Raw genomic sequence first — 22,054 nt, forward strand, 5'->3', positions numbered from 1 at the left:
GCTGACTCCTATTTCAGCGACCCAACCAAGAAATCAGTCCCAGCCGGGGCCTCCTGCCACGCCCAGACCCGCCCGTCTCGGCTCAGAAGGGAATGGAGTCTTCCTCCGCCTACCCGGCAGGCCAGAGGCCCCGCCCCGTTCCCGCCACTTCATTGGCTCTGGTGACCAGCCCCCAGAGCTCTGGCTTCGGATTGGTCGACGCGGCCGCCGCTCGGCGCTCTTCCCGGGGGCGAGAGGCGGGCGTGACTACGCCCCTACGTCGGGACGCTCGGTCGCCGCGAGAGGAGCCGTAATCGCCGCCCAGAAGGCAGGAAGGCGGGTGTGCGAGGAGCTGCTATGGTGCTTAGTTCCTCCGCAGAGCCGACCGAGACACGGCGGTCGCGGCCATGAAGGTGAGGGGCCGGTGGGGCCGGGCAGTTCCTCCTCGCCTCTGCTAACTGGCCGGGGCGCCTGAAGTGGCTTCCTTTAGCCTCAGCGGTTCACTCCGCCGGCACGTCGGAGAGCTCCGCTGGGGGACGTCCCGGGCCGGCGTCCGGGCCCTGACCGGCCCAGAGCGGAGATCCTGGGCTCCGGGACCTTTCCAGCTCTCACAGCGCCTCCCTTCAGCGAGCCTGAGAGAGCGGGGAGAGGCCGGGCGCCCCCCGCGCTCAAGCCTGGTGGGCCCGTCTTTGCTCCTGGCCCTGTCCGCTTCCTCGGGGGCCTGAGGCAGACCCCCTAGTTCCCGCCTCAGCCCTCCATGCGTTTGCCCACAGCGTGCCCTCTCCCGTCCCGAGTCCTTGAACTAACCCAAATGTCGGGAACACTACGGGACTGTCGCAGGACGGAGACTGCAGGACGAAGGGAAGAAGAGTAGTGCGGAGAGTCGTGAGGCTGGGGCTAAGCTAACAGGTTAAAAGCCTTCGGGCGGGGATCCCACCCTTCTGAAGGATTTCTTCGTAGGCTTATTACTGGGGCCGTGACCTAGAGCGCTAGCAAACTAGATGTGTCTCCATCGCCACTAGGTACGCAGCAAGTAATTTGACAAGCTTGAGTTCTTCAAGGTGGGTGTGAAAGCGTAGGAGCATCAGTGAGTGAGAAGTTTAAGAAAAGGGGGAAGGGGGAAGATTCTGGCCTACTTTTGGGAGCTGATTTTCTCAACTTGATCTCAGAGTTCTAAAGAGCTCTGTGTACGACAGTCAGTTCAGGTATTGATTGATTTGCTGAACTCAGACCAAGTGGGATGAGTCATAAGGTGATACTCTTTCAGACCTAGACGATTTCATTAATTCCTCTGAAGAGGCGTGCTTGTTGTGGGTAAGAGAAATAACAGGGTGAATTGCTAGCTTAAAACTGTACCCTCACAAAGCCTCAAAAATTTGCTGTGCAAGATTGATAGGGAGTGTCAAGTGGCTAGAGAAATTCAGCAAATATTTTCATGAACGTTTCCTATGTGTTAGGAAGAGGGAGACTTGCTGAGTTGGAGTAATTGAAAATGCAATCCCACCTTTCAGGAGTTTGCCAATCAAGAGAAAAGACATTCTTAGGTAACCACATTAAAAAACAGAATATGATGTAAGGTATCAAAAAGAAGACGCTCAGGAGCAAGAAAGGATATTTCTGGCCTTAGGAAACGAGGATTTTTGGAAATCGGAAACTTTTTGAACTGTGTGTTAAAGTATGAAGATATTAGATATAAAAATATCCAAAACCAGCTTTCTTTGCTGCAAACCATCATCTTGCTGTGTTAAGATTCAGAAACAAAACAGGGATCTTTATATACATATATGTATACACACACAAATACAAATATACATATATATGTATATAGCTTCAAAGAATGTCAATATCGTGATTAGTATTAAATTTGTGACCCATCAATGAACTAGATTTAGAAGGAGAGAAGTAGGGACAGGTCTGGTGCTGGATTTTTTTTTTTTTTAAAGATTTTATTTATTTATTTGAGAGAGAGAGAACAAGAGACAGAGCATGAGAGGGAAGAGGGTCAGAGGGAGAAGCAGACTCCCTGCTGAGCAGGGAGCCCGATGTGGGACTCGATCCCGTGACTCCAGGATCATGACCTGAGCCGAAGGCAGTCGCTTAACCAACTGAGCCACCCAGGCGCCCCTGGATTTTTTTTTTTTTAATAAAATTTTTTTTTAAGGATTTCATTTATTTATTTGTCAGAGCACAAGCAGGGGGAGTGGCAGGCAGAGGGAGAAGCAGACTCCCTGCTGAGCAAGGAGCCTGGGATGAGGTTCCCAAGGAACCCTAGGGTCATGACCTGAGCTGCCCAAGCATCCCCAGCGTTGAAATTTTTAATCAAGTTCTTTAAAATCAATTTAAGTGGAAGTCACTGTTTTCTGACTTGACATTTTAGAAACAACGTTTGGTGGTAGTTGAAAAAGTAGAAAAGATACATCATGAAGCAAAAAGGCAGACCTAAATAGACATCAGTCTGTGCAAAAGGACTGTTATGAAGATAGCTGCTTTTCATTTATATTTTTATGGAAAGTGGATTCCTGAAATACGGGATTTGGGCTATTGTTTATTATTTAACTTTGTTTAAAATTGAAATGGTGAACAATGCTCATCTGTAGATTTCTGGGCAGGGCCAGTGATTCCTGATGCCATGGAATCCTAATATGTGAATGTTCACTGAAGCAGGTACTTCTTTCAGGGGAATTAAAATTACTTTTGAGAGTTAAACAATCAGAAAATTACATCTTCACTCAAACCTAGGAGTAGCTGATTTTAAGATGTGTGGAATGGGTATTTACTTTCTTCCTTTAACTTCTTTGTTTAGAAACTGATGTTTTGAAGTTTTTACATCTCAAAGACTCAAGTAACTTTAACCTTAGAGTAGCATTTAATTAATTCCCTCTAAGGGGTTTAAAAATCCAAATTGGTGTCCTATATTGATTTAATCCTTCCTGTTTTTCCGTATTTATATTGATCTCACCCCTGATTGTACTAATCATGTTCATTCTTTCAAGCTTAAAATGAGAAATTAAGGAGAAAGTAATCTGTTGGATATAATTTCCTTTTTGTTTTTCTTCTCTGAAAGGTGGAGGAGTAGTGCTAAGGATCAAGTATAATATTAAAAAAAAAAGAAAACAAAACCCAAATATGAGGAAGGTAACATTTATGATCTCCAGAACACCTTACTGTAAAAATCCATCCATCAATTTGGCCAAATTTCTTACCTAAAAATACGCATTTTTAAGATCATCTGTTTTTGCGGCCTGCTTAATGTCCAAATTGTATGAGAAAAAGAATTTAGGATGTAGAATTTCCCCCTTTGTGGTATATGGTCTGATTATTTGGTAATTTAAAAGGTAATTTCTTGAAAATTTTATTTCAGTTGAAGCAGCAGTTTCAATAAGAAATCCTTTCACATTTTAAGGAGGATATGCTCAAGTGGCTCTAAATAGGTTAAAGATTTTTGATAATTATCTCAACTTCGCAGCTGTTCTGCTTTGCTTAGTTACTTCTGCTAGTCCTATGTTCTGTAGGAAAGTTTAACCTAATTGAAATTTAAACTGTAAAACTTATTCTTTTACATCACTGGTTCTAAGGTTTGAAACATTTTTTCATGTTGTTTAACACAAGGATATTGAGTTTAGCAAACAAAGTTGTTTGGAGTTGAAAATAACACCTATGGTGAGTGAATTCTCCAAGGAAGCTTTCGTTAGAGGAAGAACTGAATTCCTGCCTGGTCCTAGTAGCTTCATACAACATCTAAGAAAATTAAAATTCATGAATTTGAAATGTGGAGGTTTTTCTTTAATGTAACTGTATACAGTATATTTAATTTGGAGTTACGGCAAGCAACTTCTAGGAGGTGGCATTATTATTATTGCTCTTTACCTATTTTCTTTTTTTAAAAGTTATTTATTTATTAGAGAGCGAGAGAGAGAGAGAGAAACAGCATGAGAGGGGAGAGGGTCAGAGGGAGAAGCAGGCTCCCCGCTGAGCTAGGAGCCTGATGTGGGACTCGATCCCAGGACTCGGGGATCATGACCTGAGCCGAAGGCAGTCGCCCAACCAACTGAGCCACCCAGGCGCCCGCTCTTTACCTATTTTAATCAATGGAAATGATAGAGGGGCACCTGGCTGGCTCAGTTGGTACAGCATGTGACTCTTAAGAGTTGTGAGTTCAAACCCCATGTTGGGTGTAGAGCTTACTTAAAAAAGAGGCAATTGATTTAGAATATGATCATTAGCTTTCTGCTGTTTTCAAATCCATCAACTTTCTCACTGATTGTTAATCTTCATGGAAACCAGCATGACTTTTTTTTTAAGATTTTATTTATCCATTTTTGAGAGAGAGAGCATGCGTGTGCACGCAAGCACACAAGCAGGGGGAGCGGCGGGCAGGGGCAGAGGCAGAGGCAGGGGCAGGCTCCCCCCTGAGCAGAGAGCCCGACACGGGGCTGGATCCCAGGACCCTGGGATCATGACCTGAGCTGAAGGCAGACGCTTAACGACTGAGCCACCTGGGCGCCCCGGCATGGCTTTTCTTGTTATTCATTCTAGTTTGCCTGGTGACTATAATATTTGGTGGAATCATTAGACGGGATCACATCCTGATGTGGTTTAGAATAGGATACAAAATTTGTAGCACAATTTTTTCATTGAGCATTTTGGAATTATCCCCCCACCCACAGGGATTATGAAACTCTCTCTCTCTCTCTCTCTCTCTCTAAGATGGTTGAAACTTGAGGCCATTTGAAAACCGGCACTGTGTCAGAATGATGCTGGGTTATTGCTCTTGCAAAGACACAACACATTTCCTCTTGCTTTTGTTGACTGGAATGGTGATTCAGAATGGACTTCTGTTGTGTGAATTTGACTGAGGAATCTGAGAGAGTGCTTGTAATATTGGTGGTATGTCATGGAAATAAATGTCATAGCAGTGGAAACTCAGTCCCACTCGCATGCAAATTGTTTAGGTTTGTGGGTGCATTCCCTTTGCCTCCTTTATATTCCTACAGAGGGGAGAGACTTTCTAATTCATCCTCTAGGAAGAAACAATACAGGACAAACACTTTATGCTACCAGAGAAAGAGGAGGAACATTTATGTTGGTGAGTTTTAGCACAGGAGCCAAACAGCACTTTCTGGGACCTTCTCAGATCTGTCTTCCTGTGGGGTGATAGCATTCTGGTCAATTAGGTGGTAAGCTGCTGTTGGTCAGCTTTGCTGGTCACTGGTCTATTATCAAGACCGATGGGCTACAGAGCTAAAGGCATGCTTTCTAATTGGTATAAGTAAAACAAGCAAATATTTAAATTACTGTTTGTATTATTTCTTAGTTTCAAATTGGGAGTGGAAAAAGTAGTTACTGCCCCCCTAAAATCTTGCTGCACTGGCTTTGGATACCAGAATAACATGAGGAGATCTAGGTGTCTGGGCCAGTCTGGACAGGAGGCTTTAGAATTTGATTTTTTACCATGGGCCATGTATGTGTTTAATGTGATAACTTGTTCTTAGCTAATACAAGCCAGGCAGGCCATGTCCTATGATTATTCAGGAGCAATTTTGGTCTAAGGCGGTATGTAGGAAAGGGATTAGATTATTATGAAAATCATTTATTTTCATTAGTCATTGGTGGGTAGAAAATAAACTGCAAACACAGCTAAATTCCCTGAGTTAGCTTTGTGCCAGGCATAGGTAGATAGTTGCCTTATTCAGTTATTCTCCATTTTTGAACTACATTTATGGTCAAGGGAGGAAATGTAGTCATCTTTACAGAGTGTTCCTTCCAACCTCTTAGATTCATGTGGTTTAGCCTGTAGAGTTCTCTCAGCCATGGTCCCAAGTAGGATTTGGAATTGTTAGTCACATAAGCCCAGATCATAGCTATAGTTTTCAGAGATCCAGACTCTGGCCTTACTCATGGGAGGGTAGCTTTTTTTCCCTTTTTTTAAAAATTTTTATAAGCATGCAATGGTCACCATTCATCTTGTGCATGGAATCAGGGCAGAGCAACAACTCAGTTTACTGCAAATTTAGAAGCCAAAGGGCTGTGCCTTGTGTACTGTCTAGGAATTAGGTTTGCTCAGAAAATCTAGGAGGAAATGGAGTAATTTGGAAAATATGTTTCAATCTTACCACCAGAAGGTGAACAGAGAGTGAGTAAAAGACAAGGGACTGCAGGCTGCTTAAACTGGTGGAAGATCTTAAAGGATAGGGAAGACAGAGGGAAAGAACATGAACCTGGGTCTCTAAAGCTTTTATTTATTTATTTTTTCTCTAAAGCTTTTAAAGGAAAGATACAAAAGGGGGGAAGCTTCTTGGGTATTACCTTATAAGATATGGTAACTGGGCTCCAAGGAAATAGAGGCAGAGTCAAGAGCTCAGATCAGCTGACATGTTCCTTCTCCACACCCCCTTTAAGAGCCCACATTCAGTAAACTGTTGGGACAGTGCTCTCTGAAATAGTTCCGTAATTGCTTTTATAGATTCTGTTACTTGAAAATTGGGAGTGTCATGTCAAGTAGTAACAAAATTTGGACAGAGAGGGGGAAGATTGGTATAGGACCCTTCAAGCATTATTAATTGAATGTCAAGGTGATGGGTGTGAGGTAGGGATGCCTGTTCCCTGAGGGCGGGGCGCCTGGGTGGCTCAGTTGTTAAGGGTCTGCCTTCGGCTCACGTCACAATCCCAGAGTCCTGGGATCGAGCCCCGCATCGGGCTCCCTGTTCCACGGGAAGCCTGCTTCTCCCTCTCCCACTCCCCCTGCTTGTGTTCCCTCTCTCGCTGTCTCTCTCTCTGTCAAATAAATTAATTAAATTAAATCTTTAAAACAAAACAAATTTAGGAAGTTGGGACTTTACGGGAAAGTGCTGGGAGATGAAACCTACTAAAGGGGAGGCAAGCAGATGGAGCCCAACCAGGGCTGGGGAGATTCATCTTCTGAGTGGATTCTTCAACTTGGAGGTGAAGGACAAAAATAGTTTGAACGATGGTGGTTTTTGTCCCAAAAATCACTGCCTTTCTCCTAGTATTGGAGATTTCACACAAAACATGTAGAGGAATAAGTTGGGAAATAAAAAGTTAGGGCCAGAAAGCAAAGAATAAATAAAATGAGGGAATAAATTAAAAATGAAGGCAGGCACCAATTTCAGCAAAAATTCTGGGCCAATATATGCAAAGGAACTAATTTAAGAATCAGATGAGATTGTTAAAAACTCAGCCAAGCCTTCCTGAAGGGATTAGGGGAGACCATAGAGGGAGAAGAAACCCTAGAGACATGACCCACTCCTGTGGGGAAAAATTGTCCACAGGTTGTGAGGAGTATTTGGCTAACGTCTTGGTCTTGGAGAGAGGCACAGGCTTCAGAAGTAATCATAGCCTCTTATCAGCACTCTGCTGAGTGGTTTTCCAGCTAAAACCTTGTAGGCAGGAAGAAGAGAGCCGCTAAACCAAGCTGCTGTTAACCCTTTAGCCTCCACTGTAATTCAAATCACGTGGGGGAACTTTAAAAAAATTCCAGGGGCACCTGGCTGGCTCAGTTGCTGGAGCCTGTGACTCTTGGTCTCTGGGTCATGAGTTCAAGCCCCACGTTGGGGGTGGAGATTACTTAAAAAAAAATAAAATCGTAATCTATAGACTCTATATACCTATCAGGTTATAAACTGGTTTTTCACAAGTGAACAATTCTGTGATAGGGTACCATTTAGTACTGTAACACCATTATATCACTTATTAGCATCATAATTCCCTTATATGTAAGTTCAACAAATCAAGAAAATGGGAGAATTTTACTTTGAGAAAATCTGATTCAAATTTTTTGGCATATGATCCAGAGGACTAATTTTCTTATGAAAAATAACATTTGCATTTAAATAATTTCAAAATACTTAATAAAATTTTAACCTAAGTAAACAAGAAGTATAAAACAAGCACAAAACTTCAAGGAAGTAATAAAATAGGGAAGGTACTAGACAGAAAACTTTTTTCCAATTTCAACACTAGAATGACAATTCTAGTTTCACCAGAACAGTTGGTGTGTTCTGTGTACCTAATATATTTGCTATACAAGCTCATATATTTTTAATAAAATGTATTCTGATAAATGCTGCTAATAAAAATCAGTGCATTTGAAAAAAAAAATCTTAAAAAATTCTAACGCCTCAGGTTATACCCCAGACCAGTTAAGTCAGAATTTCTGGGGTGGGACCCAAGCCTCAGGATTTTTTAAGGCCCCCTTGTTGAGTCCAGCCACAACTTTCTGGGCCACTTCACAGGCCTGTGCAACTTCCTATCAAGAGACCTTGGCAGTAGCTGTTGTGATACGGGACTGAAAACACCTGCTCCCAAGAAGTCGGGGATGTCGAAGCACTAAAGAAATCACCTTCATTTCAGCACTGGTGTGCCAGAAAACATGGGGCTTAAGGGGGAAATGGAAGTTAATTTTTAAAGATATGCTGGATGCGAAAGAAAGGCACTTCAAATAAAACTAGCGACTGGGGCTTCCACGATTTCAAATTTCTGAGCTTTGAAGAAGGCTGAAGTGTTGCAAATGCTGTTGTTAGGGGGTAACAGTATACGTAGGTAGGTTTACCCTTGAGTGTGATCCGAGTATTCTCTTATTGGGAGATTCTGTCTTAAGTTCACAGACCTAATGAAGCTGAGACCTAGATCTTTTCTGTGTTTCCTCTTTCCCTTTGCTATGGTCTTTGGCTGAGTTATGCCAAATACTAGGTTGCAGCAACATATTTTTTGCCTGGGACAACACTTCGGGGGTGGCTTGAGCTTTGTCTTTTATTTTGTAATGAAATGGCCAAAAGAAGATAGGAGTGTTCTTTTCATTGTTTTCCCTTCTGGGGAATGAAGAGGAAATTCCCTCCCCTTTATAGAAATGAGGAATGGGATGAAATTGTTACTCTCCAATATTGATGCCCGCATAGAGGTTCTACCTGTTTTCCCAAAGTAAATCCTTTTCCCTTCACTGGAGCTGTGAATATTTTCAGCTTAGAATTTTAATGATTATACTCATTAATAGAGTTTGAAATGTATACTCTTCCTTTAACTCTCATTGTAAAACTGCTTTCTGGCAGAACGAACTGTGACAGTGGTGCTTGTAAGAGGGAGTATCATTTGAGACTTCATGCCTGCTAGGTCAGAATCCTTTTTACCTTTAATACTTTCTCAACTAGTTAAAAGTGGATCTTTCTAGGCAGCACACAAAATTTGTTGTTACGTTGCTTGGAAAGAGGTAATATAAACAAACCTGTTACACAGTTCTTACCAGTAATGGTGGTGGAGCTAGATGCTGTAGAAAAAGGGAGTTGTGTTCACAAGGAACTTTCAGTAGCATTGGGGAGGCAGCGTCACTGGGAATCAGAAAGGGGATAAAAGCAGACATGGCTGTTTAACTGTTAAGTACCCAGGTCAGCAGGAAGCTGAAGCTCACCAAAAACTACTACTTTAAACTCCTGGAATGAAGAAGAGTTTATCCCAGTGGTACTTTCTGCAATTGAGGTATTTTGGCCCCGAAAATGATATGTACAAGTTGATTTTTTTTCCCCCAGCAGCAAACTTGAAAAACATTTGTTTTATTTTTAATTCCAGTATAATTAACACAGTGTTATATTAGTTTCAGGTGTAATACAAATTGAATTTTTATTTTATTTTATTCTTTAAAGATTTTATTTGAGAGTGAATGAGAGAGTGTAAGTGCAAGTGGGGGAAGGAGCAGAGGGAGAGGGAGAAGCAGGCTCCCCGCTGAGCAGGAAGTCTGATGGGGGCAGGCCTCCATCCCAGGACCCCGGGATCATGACCTGAGCCAAAGGCAGATGCTTAACCTACTGAGCCACCCAGGCACCCCGCAAATTGAATTTTTAAAAACATTTTCAGTTTTAAGAGCTCACTTTTTTTTTTTTTTAAAGTAATCTCTACGTCCAACGTGGGGCTCAAACTTATGACCCTGAGATCCAGAGTCACATGCTCCACTGAGTGAGCCAGGCCCTCCAAGAGCTCATTGTTTAAAGCACTGAGGATGAATCTTTTGCTAAAAGAATACTTTTTAAAAAATTAAAAGATTTTCATTGAAGTCTAGTTGACATACAATGTTACCTTAGCTTCAGGTGTATAAGATAATGACTTGACACCTCTATACGTTGTGCTGTGCTCACCACAAAAAAGAACACACACTTTAAATGAACTTAATCTGGATTTTTATGCTTTTATGTTTAAACATATCATGGCTCTAGAGTCTGAGGTATATATTTATTTAAAGGTATGAACTATTAATTATAGTTCAACCTGACTTTTAAAGGCATCACTGTTTCTCTAGAATTATAGGGTATGAAGCTATATAATACTCAAGTCAGTGACCCTGAAACTTGAGACTGTTTGAACACTGTATTGTGGTTTCTTACTGCTTTACCTTCTCCTTTCCCTATATTTAATATAGCATATTACGTGTGGGAAGTAGCAAGAATAGCATGATTCTTCTATAGCATTCTAAATAGCCTTTTAAGGTTGTTTTAAAAAATTTTTTAAAGAGCTTGTTGGACAAATAGTAAATATTTGATAGAGTTAGATAATAAAATATGGAACTGTGTTGCCATTTTAACTAATCACATCTCACCTACCTGGACTCCCATTACCTATCACATTATCTAGAGTCTAGAATGTGCTTAAGAATTAGGACAAGGGGTAAAAGCTCATTGGTTCCAAACACTATTGCTTTTGTACCTTTGCATGGGAAAGTACCTTGAGTGCTCATTGAAAATATATTTTCATGTATACTCTGACCAGCTTGGTTATCAGGTTTCTGAGTCTGAAGTAAAAAAGGAGACAGTTTGCTGGAGGTGAGTCTAATGTGAGCAGTGGTGCCTCACAGGGAAGAGACAGGAGAAAACAAACTAAAGGCAGTACATTAATTTCAGGCCATTTAGTGGAGTGACAAATAGCCCTTCTGCACTGGAAGGTCATTATGGTTATCCAGTCATCAGAAATTGTGTTTAGTGTTCTCATTTTGAAAAGATAGGATCACTGCTTTTTAAAAAATATATTTTTAGGGGCCGCCTGGGTGGCTCAGATGGTTAAGCGTCTGCCTTCGGCTCAGGTCCTGATCCCAGAGTCCTGGGATCGAGTCCCGCGTCGGGCTCCTTGCTTGGCGGGAGCCTGTTTCTCCCTCTCCCTCTGCCTGCTGTTCCCCCTGCTTATGCTCTCTCTCCCTCTCTCTCAAGTAAATAAAATCTTAAAAAAAAATACATATATATATTTTTAATGTCAAAGTAGTGTATTTATAAAGAGCTTGGAAAGTAGAAAGAAAATAGATTTATACAAGTTATATTAAAACCCTAGAGCTTCAGTTGGCATTTTGATGTTTTCCCAGTCATTTTTTCAAAATAAAATTTATATATGCCATAGTTTGTTATGCACGGCTACAAAGGAGAGAACAGAAGTTTAGTGAAATTAAGTAATTTGAATTTATATTTGGTTTGCTGAATGATAGCTGGGAAAGTCTTCCTTAACCTGTAGAACTGTGCCGTCTAGTACAGTCACCAGGTGAAGGTGGCAGATAGAATACAGAGTGCTCAGTCAAGTTTGAGTTTCAGATAAACAACAAACAGCTATTTTGGTGTAAGCAGATCTCACATGTTGCACAAGCAGTACGCCCATCCAGTCCTTTTTCTTGGCGTGCACACACATGTATCTCTGTTTCAGTGTATGTGGATTTTTTCTTTTTTTACAAAAATTGGGTTCATATTGTATCTTTTCCTTTTGTTTAATGATGTCACAAGTTTCCCCATCGCCAAATATTCTTTGAAAATACCAGAAAATTATCTCTTTCCAAAGAGCTTAAAATTTTGATGCTTCTAAGAATAAGCGCTCAAAACCACAGTGAGATATCCTCTCACACCTATTAGAATGGCTATCATAAAAAAGACAAGAAATAATATGTGTTGGTGAGGATGTGGCAGAAAGGGAACCCTCGTACACTGTTGGTGGGAATGTAAGTTAGTAAAGCCACTGTGGAAAACAATATGGAGGGTCCTTGAAAAATTAAAAATATGGAACTACCATAATCGAGCTATTCCACTTTGGGTATTTATTTGAAGAATATGAAAACACTAATTCAAAAAGATCTATGCATCCCCTATGTTCACTGCAGCATTATTCACAATAATCAAGATATGAAAACGTGTCCCTTGGTGGATGAATGGATAAAGAAGAGGTGGTAGGTACATACGATGGAATACTACCCAGCCATCAAAAAGAAGGAAATCTTGCCATTTGTAACAACAGAGATGGACCTTGAGGGAATTGTGCTAAGTGCAGTAAGTTCGGCAAAGAGAGACAAATACTATATGATTTTACTTATATGTGGAATTTAAAAAAAAAAAACAAATGAGCAAACTCATAGAAGAGATTCGTGGTTACTAGAGGGGAAAGGGTTAAGAGGAGCGGTGAAATGGGTGCAGGGGCCCAACTGTAGGGTGATGGATGGGAACTAGATTTGTGATCACTTTGTAGTGTATACAAAATCGAATTGTAATGTACACCTAAAATTCATTATATATCAGTTTTATTCCTCAGAAGAAGAATCTCAGAGTTATTTAGGGCAAATGTACCTCTCCAGAATGGCAGTCCCTGAAGTTCCCAGAGAGCCCAGGTTCCACTCAGCTTTAAACTGTGGTCTTTATTTGTTTTCCTTTCCAGGCGGGTGCCACGTCTATGTGGGCTTCATGCTGTGGGCTGCTGAATGAAGTCATGGGAACTGGAGCTGTCCGGGGCCAGCAGTCAGGATTTGCAGGAGGTACCGGTCCATTCAGATTTGCACCAAACTCTGATTTTTCCACTTACCCACAAGCACCTACGGAAGGGCCTAACATAGTTTGCAAAGCCTGTGGACTTTCATTTTCAGTCTTTAGAAAGAAGGTGAGTTGGATGAAATGTTCTGTACAAAAGATGCATTTCTTGATTATATGCTGAATGCTAATGAATCATTTCTTTTTATTAAAATTACCAAAAATCCTGGGGCACCTGGGTGGCTCAGTCGGTTAAGCGTCTGCCTTCGGCTCAGGTCATGATCCCAGGGCCCTGGGATCGAGCCCCACATCGGGCTCCATGCTCAGTGGGGAGTCTGCTTCTCCCTCTCCTTCTATCTACTGCTCTGCCTACTTGCACTCTCTCTGTCAAATAAATAAATAAAACTTAAAATATAAATAAAAAATAAATAAAATTACCAAGAATCTTTATTAACCATTTCCTATTCAGAAAAGTACTGTTAGGGTTGCATGGGTGGCTCAGTTGGTTAGGTGTCTGCCTTCAGCTTGGGTCATGACCTCCGGGGTCCTGAGATGGAGCCCCACATTGGGCTTCCTGCTCAGTGGAGAGTCTGCTTCTCTCTCTTCCTCTGCCCTTCCCCCCCCTCCACACTCATGTTCTTTTTCTCTCTTGAATAAATAAAACCTTTTTAAAAAAGTACTCGGTTGAAGGGACTGTATTACTGCTCAAATTTTCTGACAAGGTGTTGTTCTCAGTGTTGCTCAGGCATCTTGCCTTTGAGCTCTTTATACTTCGATTCTTCCTGATTATGCTTATGTTCTAGAGCAAGAGATTTAATTAGTCTGCAGTTTTGTTCAGAGATGATTTACTATAACTGACCTCGTTTCAAAAAATGTATCTCTACCCAGTCTTTTTTTTTTTTTTTTAAGATTTTACTTACTTATTTGACAGAGCACAAGCAGGGGGAGCGGCAGGCAGAGGGAGAAGCAGGCTCCCTGCTGAGTGAGGAACCTGATGTGGGACTAGATCCCAGGACCCTGGGATCATGACCTGAGCCGAAGGCAGACGCTTAACTGACTGAGCCACCCAGGCGCCCCCTACCCACATTCTTAACTCAAGTGAAGAAATTATTACAAGATAACCAATGTGTAGAGATTCAGCATAAAACACTTGGGCTGAGACAGTTACTTTCTCTAAGACAGAAAGTCATTTTTTCTGAGAACCACTCATATTGTGAGGCCATGTCAGTCTTTGATCATCAGTTCAGTCCTCCAAAAAATGTCAGACACAAGGTGTTAGCTTCTGAACAATGCAGGAAGCAGAAAGGACACATTCCTAGTGTCTCCTTTAAGCTTTGCTAGTGCAATGGCTCTGCGTGTGATTAAGGCTCGGTAAGATACAGGTTACTATAATAGTGAGATCCTCTATTTGCTTTGAATGACCTTGAGAGATAATTTACCTTTCTCTTTCCCTCTCTGTGTTCTTCCTCCCCCACCCCCCACCCCCAGCTTCAGCTTCTCTTGAAGTGGGGAGATTGTTCACATAGGAAAAGAGTAGGAAGAGTTTGTGCTTTCTTCTCCACGTGGTTCAAGTCATCTCTGTTCTGCTAATTACATGTTTGCACCAAGGGGTGGAAAGGTTTTAATTCATTAACACAAGAGTGTATGTTTTTCTTAAAGGGCTGTATTTGAACTTCGGTGACTCCAAACTGCCTCAGCAGTGAGAGTTTTGATTTTCATGGCTTTTCGAACCCGAAGGTGGCTGTGAGAGTAGCCCGGTGCCACAGGAGACTTCATAAGAACTAAAATTGAATTTTAATAGAAGGCAAAAAGAACAGGAGTGCTTTCACAGTGGCCGATATCTGGCTATCATTAGCTGCTTCTTTTCTTTCTGTTTCTTTAGCATGTATGTTGTGACTGCAAGAAGGATTTTTGCTCCGTTTGTTCAGTCTTACAAGAGAATCTCCGCAGATGTTCCACATGTCACTTACTACAAGAGACGGCCTTTCAGCGCCCTCAGTTAATGCGACTAAAAGTCAAGGATCTCCGGCAATATCTCATTCTTCGAAATATCCCAACTGATACCTGTCGAGAGAAAGAAGACTTGGTGGATTTGGTACTCTGCCACCATGGGCTGGGCTCTGAGGATGACCTGGACACGAGCAGCCTCAATTCCTCACGGTCCCAGACTTCTAGCTTTTTTACAAATTCATTTTTTTCAAACTATACAGCCCCTTCTGCTACCATGTCTTCATTTCAGGGAGACCTTCTGGGTGGAGACCGGACCCTAGGGTCTGGGGCGCTGACACAGGTACGAGGATGTAATTACAGCAAGGGCCTGGCACCGCCAGTCGGCCATGTAGGGTGGGGCCGTTAGGGCTTCACGACTCCCTGTGGGGGCAGAGGTTCCACACGCTGCTGAACTCCATATGTGTGGGCTCTCCCGCTGTGAGTGTCTGAGCCTAGGTGCCGGGTAACCCCAAAGTCAACTGTCTGAAGCTCATCAGTCTCTTGACTCTAGTTACTTCAGTTTCCTTATAAATTAAATGCTAACTATTGAAGTAATGACTGTGAAAAATAGTGTATAAATGTTTGCAGGATTATTTGTCAGTGACCATGGGCACAGCCGTGTAGGTTAACCTAATGCCCAATTGCCTTGCTACAGTAAAATTGTTCGAATTCTAATTTAGATAATGGGAGAAAGCCATCTGAATTAATCAAATAATGTGATTATTTACTAATTTCAAAGAAATGCCAGGGCAGAATATTGTCCCAGTGAGGTCCTTGGGCATCCTGACTGAATAACATGCAAGGGCTTGTAATTAGTAATTCAGTTCGTATGTATGAATGATTCTGAAATGCTGAATGGATTATTTTGAACAACTCTCTCCACATTTAATTCTCTTCCTTGAAGAAAGCAGTTAAGAGCAGAGGGAAATCTGGTCTAGTTGCCTTCTAAATAGTCACAAATTAGAGAAGTCCAACCTAGGAGTTTTAATTATTTTCCCAAATGAGAACTGGCATAACAATGATGCAAACACAAGACACATCTGACTTGTGTGCCGCTTTTGGGTATATGACCATTCTTGGAAGGTGTGGGTCTTTGGATGCTGTAACATGGCGCTTGTGAGCCGGTGGGGTGGAATATTTGAAATTGGGAACTGACCTGGACTATTGTAGAGCTATGGTCAAAGTCTGAAGAGAAAGATATGGAAGAAGGTACATAACACAAGTCAAAGGTCTTTCCGTTCTGATTGTTGAGGAATTTCTAAAAACTAGAACTAGCATCAGCCATCAGTGAAGAAGTCTAGAAAGCAGTCTCTGGAATCAGAATGTCTAGGTATGATGTAGTAGGATTGGTGTCTTCCCAAATCGATCAGGCTGAACTCGGCGCTTTAGCTTCTCTCTGTTATCTTTGAGGCTCCAGCTAGACCAGCCTCATGCGGGTCCTTTGATGACGAAGCAGTGCAGCTGCGTACACTGACGGCTTTGGCGTTTCGTGATGGGACCTTTCTCAGGGAGTTAGGTTTCTCTGGTTAGGTTGTACAATTTCACACACAACATAGGAATTTGGCTTTTGAGATAGGTTTATGGAAGTTAAGTTATTTATGAAATCGTGTAGGGCCCGGCTCTTTGGGAGAGGCAGCAGCACTCCAGAGCCGAGGTCGCTGTAGAGTGTGCCAGGTGCCGGGGTTATTCTTGGGGAGGATCTATGGAAGGCTTTTCTCCAGTGTCGAATATTGCCAGACAGGGTTGATACTTAATGAGAATAGGATTCCTGACCTAATCAGATCGATATGTGTAGGTACAGAGTGAAACAGCTTCAGCAAACACAGAGGAGGAGGAGGAGGAAGATGATGACGAAGATGATGAGGGTGATGACGATGAAGAAAACGTAGAGGAGCGGGTGAGTGCGCCTATAAAATCTGCGTTCCTTGACACGCCGGCCTGGCAGGCAGGGAAAGTGCCTGTGTGGACTTCCGCTAGATTAGCACGGGATGTTTCTTCTGGTTTGAGTGTAGCGTAACAGAGACAACACTTCAAGAACTGATGGGAAGGCTGGGAAGAGTAGCCAGGGCCAGTGGTGACTGGAGGGTGAGGGGAGCGTGCAGCCGTCCTTGCTGTGGGAGGTCTGCCTTTGCGGGAGCAGAGCTGATGGAAGCCCTCTGGGATTGCAGACGCCTGGCCTCTCCAAGAAGCGAGTAAGAGCTTCACTGTCTGACCTGTCAGGCCTTGAAGATGTGGAAGGAATGAGCGTGCGACAGCTGAAGGAGATCCTGGCTCGGAATTTTGTCAACTATTCTGGCTGCTGTGAAAAATGGGAGCTGGTAGAGAAAGTAAACCGGTTATACAAAGAGAATGAAGAAAACCAAAAGTCATGTAGGTTTCCTTTTTCTTTCTTCCCCCTATACTGTCCTTCTTTAGGCTTTTAAAACCTGGGCTGTTTTTATCACAACGAAGTCACATTTTTTGAGAAATTATCCTTTTATTGAACAAATGAGATGTACGAATCTGTCGATCTATTAAGAAGGAGGTTTATTATGTGATGTTGGCTCTGAGACTGCCATTGCCAAGTGAGTTAGGTCATCGTCTGTTCAGTCCGGTTTTCTTTGCCATAATTTGTTAGAACTCTAATGAAATTCCTTGTCTCTATAAAAATGCATGCTTTCTCACTAACCCTTCTGGCAGGCCAGTACTTTGGTTATCTCAGTTGTAGCTTTTAAATCCTCACTGGAAAAAAAATTCCCTAGAGCCAAGAAGTTAAGTAGTTCTTAGCATCAGGTATTAGGTTTCTGTGTAAATTGGGAAAAGCTGAGATTAAGAATTCCTGATCTATTTATTGATGAGGCATGGAGCAGAAATCCTTAGTAGCAGGGCCAAGCCATAGAGCATTTATAGGCAAGAAAAAAGATTTCAGTGGTGTTTAGACTGACAAATATTGTGTTCCTATCTATTTTTTTTATTTGTTTTGAGAGAGCGAGTGAGCAGGGGGAGGGGTAAAGGGAGAGGGAAAAGCAGACTCCCCACTGAGCAGGAAGCCCCATGCAGGTCAATCCCAGAACCCAAGGATTACGGCCTGAGCCAAAGGCAGATGCTCAACTGACTTAGCCACCCAGGTGCCCTATTATTTTCCTATCTAAATGGTCCTCCCATCATTAACTTTTATCACCTTGGGTTTTTTTTTTTAAATCTGGTTATAATACAGCAATTATTGATAAACAGTTTTGTGTCCAGAATATGCAGGAAGTATTTTGATATACCTATTTCTAAGATGATGCCACAAGGGTAGACACAGGAATCAATCCTCAGAGCCTTCAGAGGTCCCAGGCTGTGGCTGGGAAATGGTATTCTGGCAGTGAGGGGAGAAGTCCGTTTGCTTAGTGTAGCGCGTGTACAACTATGCACAGCGTGCACTGGTCGTGCATGGCCATCCCCACCCTCCAGGGGTTTATGGTAGAGGAGGCCAAGACATGCACGTTTGCCAAAGTGCCTTTTTCAGTTAACTTACTGCTTACTCTATCCCTGGTCCAGTCTCTAGGCCTGTGGAAAACTCATTTTGTTTTGAGCACAGCTGGAATCTTCCCTAGTTTGACTGGCTTCAGTCACTTACGTTGAGATTCACCCCAGTAGCCTTACCTAATAGCCTTGACAGACCCTGGCTCCTCTGCTTTATGCTCAGAACTTATAAGAGTTGGAAGGAAACTTCCGTGCAGGAGAGGGGACCACAGCCTAGACTCTGGTTTACTCAGGAGCCCTCTAGTGTCTTCTCTACCGGCTCATCCGTTGTTTTATCCCATGAATCCTTTCTCCCCAGTCCCTGGTTTACAAGAATCTCCTGACATGGCATTGTTATTTCTCTTAAATCCAGAAACTATTGGCCCTTTAGGGTCGAATTCCTGTTCTTTCTGACTGTTGTATTTCATGATATATTCCCGTCAGTCCTCTCTACACCTGTGAAAAGGGAAGCCTTGGTGTCTATAGCTTTAGGACCAAATCTCAGGATGAGGTGAACCTTTTAAACTCATCCAGCACCTTTCTTATTCAGAGCTTGGGTCTTCTCAGAACCTAAATCTGGGCCATAGAACCAGGGTGGCCTCTCTGTTTAGTTAGACTCCAACTGGTTTTTGAGATACTTCTAAACTTTCCCCCAAGTACAGACTACTTGATGTACATACGACTCTTCATAACTTTCCTTTCAGTGTGGAAATAAAGCTCTTCCTACCAAGATGAAGCTCTGGAGACTGACTTTTCCCGAGGCCACACAGTTGGGTTGGAAATTTCCAGTCATGTGCTCTGAGGCCCATGTATAGGACAACCTTGGGTTTCTTCATTTTCACTTACAGAAGTAATCTGTCCTATCACATAAACTTTGAATTACAGCTATAAAATAGAAATAAGTAGCTAACATTTGTTGGGCCCTTCCTACCTGGCCCTAAGCTAAGCATTTCTCATTTCTTCTTCACAAAACTCTATGAAGATGGGTATTATTACTGCCATTTCTAGTGGAGGGAACTGAAGTGCAGAGAAGCTGGATTATTTCTCTTACAAGACAGGGCTCATCCGGGGCTCGGCCGCCGTCAGGCAGTGCTGTGCCCACAGCCCCTGCTCTCTTTTGCCTTTCAGATGGCGAGCGGCTGCAGCTGCAGGATGAGGAAGACGACCGCCTGTGCCGTATCTGCATGGACGCTGTCATTGACTGTGTCCTGCTCGAGTGCGGGCACATGGTCACCTGCACCAAGTGTGGCAAGCGCATGAGCGAGTGTCCCATCTGTCGGCAGTACGTGGTGCGCGCCGTGCACGTGTTCAAGTCCTGAAGCCAGGCTCCATCCCAGGCATTTCAGTGTATAGAAGCGACTGGAAACTGAGTATTCAAAGGCTGAAACTATTTTAAAAAATTATTTTCACTACTAACTGGGGACAGAAAGATTCCTCCTAAGTGGTGGTGACGTTGGTCTGCGCCGTATGCCTGCCAGCCTGTGGCCGGGCTGATTCCCAGGTCGTGCGGGGCTCCATCCCATGTCCATGATCACTAATCGCTGATGAAGTCAGACTGCTTGCAGCATCGGCTCCTGCTCTCTTTGGAGAACATTTATCCTGTTCTCTTATTTCTCCTTCATTTTCTTTTTAACTTAAACAACTCAGATGTTTGAAACTTCTGTTCTCTTTGGATGAGATCACGTCCACAAGTGGCCGACATGGTACATACTGAGCGGTGGCCCCTCTGAATGTTCACTTGATTAGTCGTGTAGATTTTAAATGCTACTATTTGATGAATGTAAGTTTCCACATTGTTGATCTTTCTGCGTTTAAATATAATTGGGAACCGACATTCTGTAGTCAATTTGCCAGGGCCTTAGACTCAACATGTCCATTTCTGTTCGGGTACAGCTTTTTAGAGCAAGGGCTGCATCTAGCTTCTTTTGTTAGAGAAGTGTGTGTGTTAAATTCTTCTTTTTAATGTGTAATCAGTTTACACTGTTTTGTATAGTGAAAGTGTATTTTCAGTGCTACCGCTAGCTAATTTGAACTTTAGGAATAAAATTAAGATTTTAAGAAATGCTTTTGCTTCCATTGTCCTAGTCAGTTCCTAATTCACTTGGGTACAGCACGAGTGGGTGTCTGCGTGCGGTCTGGCACCCTTCTTTGCAAGAGACGGGAGCACCTTCAAAGACGTGCAGTCTTTGCTGCTGACGTACCAGTAAGCTTAACTACGGACTTGCTGTTTCCTATAACCAAATATTGTGCTGGGTGCTTTCTAGTTCTCTCCAGCATTCTGAAATCGGTTGCCTTTGCTTTGCAAGATGGGGAACCTCTGAGAAATTAGAGCTTGTCTAAAATCTTAGAAAGTCGCTGGGACACTTGGCTGGCTCAGTTGGAAGAGCATACGACTTTTTTTTTTTTTTAAGATTTTATTTATTCATTTGAGACACAGAGATACAGAGAGTGATCATGAGCAGGGAGAGAGGCAGAGGGAGAGGGAGAAGCAGGCTCCCTGCTGAGCCAGGAGCCCGACGTGGGGCTCGATCCCAGGAGCTGGGATGATGTCCTGAGCCGAAGGCAGACAACCATCTCAGCCACCCAGGTGCCCCGAGCATACGACTCTTGATCTCACATGAGTTCGAGTCCTGCGTTGGGGGTAGAGATTACTTAAAAAGTGGGTGAATTATTTGGTATGTGACTATCTCTTAATAGAGCTGCTACCAAAAAAAGTGGTGATAAAATATTTGACACTTTAAAAAGGAAGTGGCTAATGTCAGGATGTGAACCTGGCTCTGACGCTAATGTTTTCTTAACTCTTCCACTACCACCCAGCAAATGAGAAACCTGACATGGGCTTATGGAGAACGGTTCCTAGGACATGAATGATCTGAAATCACTTTACTTTCACATATAACTCCAGCCAGGGTGGTGTTTGGTTGAAACCAACTGTGGACTCATTCTCACTGGTAGTGGGCAGGTATGTTTTTAAGAAATGCCTAACTTCTCTTTTTTTTTTTTTTTTTTTAAAGATTTTATTTATTTGATTTGAGAGAGAGAATGAGAGAGAGAGAGCACGAGAGGGAAGAGGGTCAGAGGGAGAAGCAGACTCCCTGCTGAGCAGGGAGCCCGATGCGGGACTCGATCCTGGGACTCCAGGATCATGACCTGAGCCGAAGGCAGTCGCTTAACCAACTGAGCCACCCAGGCACCCAGAAATGCCTAACTTCTCAGCTGAGGCCTATTGGGTTTTATTTTTTGACTCTGCGGTGAATAGCGCACATGCCTTTAAGTGCTCAGGATCCACAAGTCGGTCAACAAATCTGAAGATTATAGCAAGGGAGGCAACTAGTCTGCCCCTGGGTGTAGGGGGGAAAGTTTGCCTAGTTGTGAAGAAAAGCATGCCTTCCCATGTCTTCTGGTTTTGAGGGTCAAAGCATGCAAACCCAGGCCTCGTGGATATTTCAAAGAACCTTCTCTCCTGTTTGACTACAGATCCCAGGGTGGGTGTTGGCCACAGTTTGTGGTAAGCAGCCTGAGCAGATCATTACCTCACCAAAGAAGCAATAAAACTCACCCCCTGCCGAAGCTTGAGGAGCACTTACATACCTCATGAGAGTGTGAACTCCAGAAATTCAGCCTTGCCCACAAATCGCTGATTTGGTGGAAAGTCGTCTTCAAAGCCTGGCCAGCGGGTGATAAACACACTAGAGTAGAAGCTGAGCAGCAGGTGCTGGATTGTCTTAAGTTAGAAAATTGAGATTGTTTTGTACATGGCCTCAGCTTCAAATAGCTTGTTTGGTGTTTCCTCTTGGATTTATAGAAGTCTCAGGTACTTGTTGTTAGCA

General features: G+C 42.9%; 1 protein-coding gene across 2 annotated transcripts; it reads left to right on the top strand.

The window, feature by feature from the left end:
- The first annotated feature begins 278 nt into the window (after positions 1-278).
- RNF34 (ring finger protein 34) lies at positions 279-20,286 on the top strand. 2 transcript variants are annotated; one of them, XM_028116661.2, is made up of 6 exons: positions 279-392; positions 12,661-12,879; positions 14,632-15,039; positions 16,534-16,635; positions 16,907-17,108; positions 19,353-20,286. In XM_028116661.2, the coding sequence occupies exons 1-6, from the start codon at positions 387-389 to the stop codon at positions 19,541-19,543; spliced, it is 1,128 nt and encodes a 375-aa protein (XP_027972462.1). In that variant the 5' UTR covers positions 279-386; the 3' UTR covers positions 19,544-20,286. The 2 variants fall into 2 exon arrangements, with proteins under 2 accessions (XP_027972462.1, XP_027972464.1); XM_028116663.2 differs by having other exon boundaries at positions 280-392; positions 12,661-12,757.
- Positions 20,287-22,054: the final 1,768 nt, after the last annotated feature.

This window comes from Eumetopias jubatus, unplaced genomic scaffold (genome assembly GCF_037043125.1).
Source record: "Eumetopias jubatus isolate StellerSeaLion01/CBP00866 unplaced genomic scaffold, mEumJub1_p1.0 scaffold_16, whole genome shotgun sequence".
Taxonomy (NCBI): Eukaryota; Metazoa; Chordata; class Mammalia; order Carnivora; family Otariidae; genus Eumetopias; species Eumetopias jubatus.